This window comes from Zeugodacus cucurbitae, chromosome 5 (assembly GCF_028554725.1).
Source record: "Zeugodacus cucurbitae isolate PBARC_wt_2022May chromosome 5, idZeuCucr1.2, whole genome shotgun sequence".
Classification (NCBI taxonomy): domain Eukaryota; kingdom Metazoa; phylum Arthropoda; class Insecta; order Diptera; family Tephritidae; genus Zeugodacus; species Zeugodacus cucurbitae.
Window position 1 is genome coordinate 59,082,818 of NC_071670.1, and position 6,642 is coordinate 59,089,459.

The window sequence follows — 6,642 nt, forward strand, 5'->3', positions numbered from 1 at the left end:
TAAATTGAGCTCAATTAATGTCTTAATTAAGTTAAATTGTCATGCGCTTTTTTAAGAACATTTTTGGCAAATTTTAAGTCAATGATATGAGAATTAACAGTTAAGTTGAAGATTAAAAAAATTTCCAAAAATATATTATGCGAAACATATTTTGAAATAATATATCAGGCGACAAAATATTTGAAACATTTCAATCATCAAAGAAATGCTCAAAAAAATTGATTTATTTAAAAATAAATTTTTCAAAAATATAGCATGCGAGAAAATATTATGCAGAAATATATCATGCGCAAAAATATTTTAAATATTTCAATCATCACAGAAATGCGCAGCAAAATAAAGTATACATAAAGTTTTCAAAAATATAACATGCGAAAAAATATTATAATAAAATATATCATGCGACAAAATATTTTAAACATTTCAATCATCAAAGAAGTGCTGAATAAAATTGATTTAATTGATACATAATTTAATTTTTTATTTTTTCAAATATTATTCGATTAAAAATATAACATGCGAGAAAATATTCTGCAGAAATATATCATGCGACAAAATATTTAAAAGATTTAAATCATCAAAGAAATGCTGAATAAAATTGATTTATTTGATACATGATTTTATTTTTTATTTTTATTTTTTCAAATAACTTGTTCATTTTACCTCTGTTATGTCCATATTTACCAATACACTCGTATTTACTTGCTTCTGCTCTTTTGTAAATATAATAAAAATTCTCACAACTTAAACGCAATACACGTAATACGGTTTTATACATGTTTTATATATGTTTTTAGTATTTTTTTGTTGTATTCACAAGTTTGCATGCACTGAAACTGTGGCATGACATTGCGGCAATTTACTTAATATAAACCACTTTTTTATCGCATACACATCTATACAACTAGTATGCGAGCATAGATGTCACTCTTACTTTTCACAGCTGGAAACAATTTGTTTGCAGCATTAAAGCGGACTTAAACTACCCTCGCACACAGTAAGTAAGGCAAAAAAAAGCTCGGCAAAACAATAATTTAAATACCTTTAAGTATGTCAAACTGAGCTGCCCAAATAAACGTTCAAATATAGATGTGCATGTAAGTGTAGAGGTAAATATTAGTGTAGTACAACTGCTGCGCTTACTACGCCATTAAATATATATGTATTTGTTTATAAATAAATATAAATATTTACATATGCCCCCCTACAAATTATTTATTTATGTTTGTGTAATCATTACTTACTCACCCATATGATATTCCACGCTGCTATGTTAAATATTGCATGAGAGACAACATATGTATGTATATGTAAGTAAATACGCTGAGCTTATATGCTTATGCAGCGCTTACAATCCAACAACACACAACATGAACAATTGAAATGACATTGAAAGCCGCATATCTTTTTCAGGGGTCAACAGAGTGGTAAAAATCATTTAGTGAAATACGACAAACAAAGTGAAATTAAAAGAACCGCACTGCTTTTGACGAGCCCGTGTGATATGACGATGCTGCAAGTGACTCAATGAAAATTAGCCTGAGTGGGTTGGCTATGCTGAATGGGTATATTTGTATCATATACAAGTACATATATTATGCACAGTTATGAAATTTATTTTAGCTTAAATTATATATGAGCTGCACATTTGCCGGCGAGCATTTATTTAATGGTGGATTTATTACATGGCAGGGGTTAATAAACAAATACAAGTGAGCTTCTGATTATATTTTATTTTGTGCAGCGACGTTGCACTTGGCATACTATATGTAACAACAACAACAGGATATTGGAAAATATTGCCGAGAGGAAGGATACAACAGGATTAGAGGCAGGAAATGGAAGAATAATTATAAAAATATTATTTTTAAAATAATTGAACAAATAAAAGATAAAAGTTAAAAGCTGGAACTCGAGAAAATTAAAGCAAATTTTTGAAAAAAATATATAAAAAATTCTGAAAAGCTTCAAAAATAAATTTAATTTTATATAAATTTATTATATTTTGGAAAAAGTATGTTGAAATCTAAAATGCAATTGTCGATTTATTAATATATTTAATTTATTTATTTAAAAAAATGTACATTAATTTTATATTTAATTTTTATAACAATATATTTACAAAATTTACCTAAATTAAATATTTATGGTAAAATATTTTAATTGTAAATAGTTATAACTATAATTAGCTAGGAAATTGTTACTAGTATTTATGTAAAAAAATTTAAAAGCGTACATTTTACCGTAGTACAATCCGGCAGTGATGTAAATAAGTAGCAAGAAAGTTTGTAATCATAAATGAATTCACATGTGGGAAAGCTGCAATGAAAAATAAACAAGTTAATTATTATGAAAATGTTTTAAAATTATATTTTATTTGAATAACAATCAATTGTAAACTTTCCTCAAGGCCTTGTTGGCTACTCTAGTGCGATAAATGTTAAATTTAAAGATTTTCAGACTCTTTTAGTTATTATTTTGCTTTGTAATGTAATTAATTTTCTACTATAACCACGTATAGATGAGGATGTAAGGTAGGTCGCCTCCGCGCGGTGCATCCTGGGTAACGCTAAATGACCTGTGGCCTTCACGGCTTTTAACTCCAGTGGTTCAACTCCGTACGGACCCGGACCTGATATGGACAACGATTTAGGATTTACTATTTTTTGGATTTGGTTGCAACTTGCAACCTCAACCACCAGGTATTCTACCTCTTTAGTATGTCGGGGTGAAACCCTTCAGAAATGGCTGATGGGTTAATGCCGAGACTGCTTCCGTCCCGTTAAAACATCATCATTAAGTTGATGTGGTAGGTGTAGGTTAAGATGACTCCCTCTTTGCGTTAGTCGACTCAGAACGCATTGCCTCATAAGAGCGTGCGTCAACCCTCGCCTTGGTCTCTTAACAGAGACAAATTTGGGATCATTAAAGGCGACTATCTTTCCGGGTGGTGGATAGCGGCTCTGAGTGGGGACCCATTTAGCATGAACACACCTAATAACAACACAAAAATGGACTTGGGTGAGAAAGAGTCGAAAACGGACAGTGTTCCGGGTGGATCGCTGCCGGTGGTGACGAAATCGTCTACCTCTACAGGCCTGATTTTATTTCTAAACTAGTTGATTTCACTATTGGCATAATGTACTACCTCACTACTTCTATCAGACCAAAATATTATCTTACCACTTAATGTCATATTCAATGTGTCAATAATTTATGTATGTGCATGAATATATTTGACGCATATGTATAATCTATATTTGAAAATCTATCGTGTATTCTTCGTTTTTCCAATTTCCATTTAAATATAATTGACTTACTTTATTGTAAAAAACCAAGTACATTTGAAGTTGCACAATATGCCGTATGGCTTCTTCATTTGCTCCTTCTTGTTGACCATTGTGCTTTGTAAATTATAGCCATCATAACGACGCCAACAATGATTGAGGTCGCCTGGAAGTGGAAATAAAAACAAGTTTGCATTGAATAAAAATTCGAATAATTTGTTTATTTTTATTAGAAGCAGAAGAGAAGTTCCCAATAAGATATTATTGCTTATTTTTATAGAAATTGTTTACCGTAGAAGTATACACAAATAATATATATAATATATGCAGATATATTCATAAATACGTATGTAAATGAACCCCTTAAATATTCCTAAAAATATATTTCTATGTTATTATCAGAATTTCCTTTCTAATATGATTCATTAACAAAATCGAAGTGTTTTCTAATTATGTTAATATCTTTTGTACCTGAAAATTTCCTAAAATGTTACTATCCTGCGGAGCTCTTTAGAAGTACTCTTAGAATAACGAGAAATCGGTTGAATCGTTTAAGAAAATACATTTAAAATAAAATAACACCCCAAAAGCTGCTGAGCTAATATTATTCATCTACGCTTAATGTTCTCAGCGGGTATATTCTTATCATTAGAAAAATTATCAAGATCATTTTCGAAACAAAAAAGGTATTTATATTGTAAAAAAATCTTTTCCACGACTTTACTTAATTTTTGTTTATGTCTAATAGCATGGTTTTCCCAAAGAATATATAAGATTTTAGGTTCCAAAAACTATCGTATCGTAACTGTATGTCAAACGGATGGGATGGGTATTGTTGGTAGTTCAATAGAAATACGATATACCTTGTAAAAAAGTCCAGGATGAACTCACGATTAGTCCAAAGGAAATTATTACAATTTTTTTTTACGTCTTACGTCTTTTTTTCATGTCTTATATCCATAAGATATCTTTAATGATATCTTTTCGTAATCATTTTTTAGCTTTCTAAATGAAATATGATACGATATGATAAATAGGATATGTAACGGACGGAAATTTTCTGCCGAAGAAGGTTTTTCCTATTATTTGGCAAATCTAAGGTTCTAAAATGATGTACTAATATTCCTTAAGTACTATTTTTAATTTACCATACATAATTTCTCTCTCATATCAAATGGCTCGAAGAATAAATTGTCAGTACAGAAATAGCTAAAGGTTCTATTACCCACATAAATCACCGAATATTTTTTTCGAAGTAGCTTCGAAATCGACAAAGTTATTTTTGCTCTATGTTTAGTAAAAAAAATTAACTTAATCCTTCATGATCATTATTGTTTTATGATAATGCTGGTACATTTTTTGTCATTAACAAAAAAAGGATATATTTGTATTTTTTACATTATCCCACAACTTTCATAATATCACATTTTATTTCATTAAAAATATTATTCGAAGACTTGCTGTTCATTTCGCTAACGCCTATCATCAAACTCACGTCTTATATGTCCACCCCGTTCGTGGTGATGACGATCTCGGCCCTCCAGCTGGCTGCCGTGGCCATTGGTGGCCTCCGCCAGACCGCTGCTGCCACCGCCACCAACCAAACGCCCGCTTTCTTGACAAAGGAAGAGCGAATTTATGACCAAAAAGTAAATCACCAAACGCGCCATTGAACGAACACTCACACAGACTAGGAAATACAGGCAGTTTTCTTTCACTATATTTTTATTATTATTGAACACTACTGTTTGACTTATCGCACTTCTCGCACTGTTTTTATCAATTTTCACTTCAATTTTTTGTGACAGATTGTGCGTTATCTCAACTGCTTGATTGATTTACTTATGTTTTTTTTGCTTTGTTTTTTATGATTTTTCTTCTATTTTTTGTTTCTGTTTTTCGTTGCGTTGACTCTGTCACTACAGAGTTAGATTATCACTTTCTATTTGCATACGTTTAACCGTTTAACTGTTTAACTATGTTGAAGTGCGGTCCTTCGAATTGGCACATTAACCGCCTTGCCGACATTTATGCACAGCGAGAGCCACACCACTATACTGAGCATCGTTTGCCATCCAACAACGGTGTGGTGTACGCCTTTGCGAGGGAACTAACTGACGCGACTTGGCTGCTGCGGTTTGATGTCGAAATCCAAAAAACCGCAAAACGCTTTACAACTGTTAAGCTGCCATCACAGCGCGAATGTGTAATTTGTATAACGGCAAAAACACACACACAACAACAACACTAACAACAGAGTGATGCTCGTTAGCAAGGGTGAACAACCACTCAGACTCGAGCGCCTTACGAGTCCGCACAACGCCATGAAGTGATAAGTGTGATATTATTTTTAAAAATAACCGCAGCGCGAAAAAGCAAAAACAAAAACAAAAGCAAAACAAAGTTGAAAAAAATCGCTATAAAATATATTTAATAGAAGCGTAGAGGAGCTTCGCAAATTGTATGCCACGTTAACACTTAGCCCTGCTCATTACAACAACAACCACTCACTCTTACTTTCGCAAAGCGCGTTTCACTGGCAAAGCCACAGCGTTAAAGCTGGCAAACGACTGTCGGCGCTGCTGTTACGCGCTGAATATTTTTCAATGTGAAATATGCTTTTAATGAATGAATATGCATGTATCTGTATCTATGTATGTGTGTATGTGTGTGTTTGTCCAAATATATGTATTTGGGTGGCTGGACGCGAAATTAGATCAAGTGTAGTGTGCGCATAAATTTTCGCAAAATGAACGTGTGATCTGATATCCATGGCAGGAAGGCAGCTTCAGGTATTCGCTTTCCAACGCCACTATGAATCACTACCAGGCGCACACAAACACACACAGAGGAGTCTACATATACATATATATAGATACATATATGTATGTATGTATGTTTCTAGTGCACCCCTTTTGTGCGTTTGCTGTTTCGAGTGTGTAGAGTGCAGTAATTGAAATGACATTGATAGTGGGCTTGTCGTCATCATCAAGCGTGGCGTTAAGCACAAAAACAGTGTGCTGCATAATGAGTTTTGGCTTCTACACCAACACACACACGCACTCACACATACACTCATTTATGCTCCACTTCAACCAACCCACGTTATAGCATTTGACCTATGCTTGCTTAAAGGTAAACGTGTGTGAGCGTTTGTACCAGCCCATTCATGCCATCAAACATAAATACATACAAAAAAAAAAAAAAAAAAAAAAAAGATATGCCGATGTGAGTTTAGCTTACACTAGTGGATAGCTGGTGCATGCGAACCGCAGACGCGTTGCAGTTTTGAGTGATTTTCTAATGCACTCAGTTTTGCTGATAGACTCGTTAAGCATGTGCGTTACAGTGCGGT

At 33.0% G+C, this 6,642-nt stretch overlaps 1 protein-coding gene across 1 annotated transcript; it reads right to left on the bottom strand.

Annotated features, from left to right (window-relative positions):
• Positions 1-2,084: 2,084 nt before the first annotated feature.
• Positions 2,085-5,826, bottom strand: LOC105209966 (uncharacterized). Its single transcript, XM_011180668.3, has 3 exons — positions 4,783-5,826; positions 3,321-3,453; positions 2,085-2,319 (listed from the first exon to the last, which is right to left on the bottom strand). The coding sequence occupies exons 1-3, from the start codon at positions 4,955-4,957 to the stop codon at positions 2,211-2,213; spliced, it is 417 nt and encodes a 138-aa protein (XP_011178970.1). The 5' UTR covers positions 4,958-5,826; the 3' UTR covers positions 2,085-2,210.
• Positions 5,827-6,642: the final 816 nt, after the last annotated feature.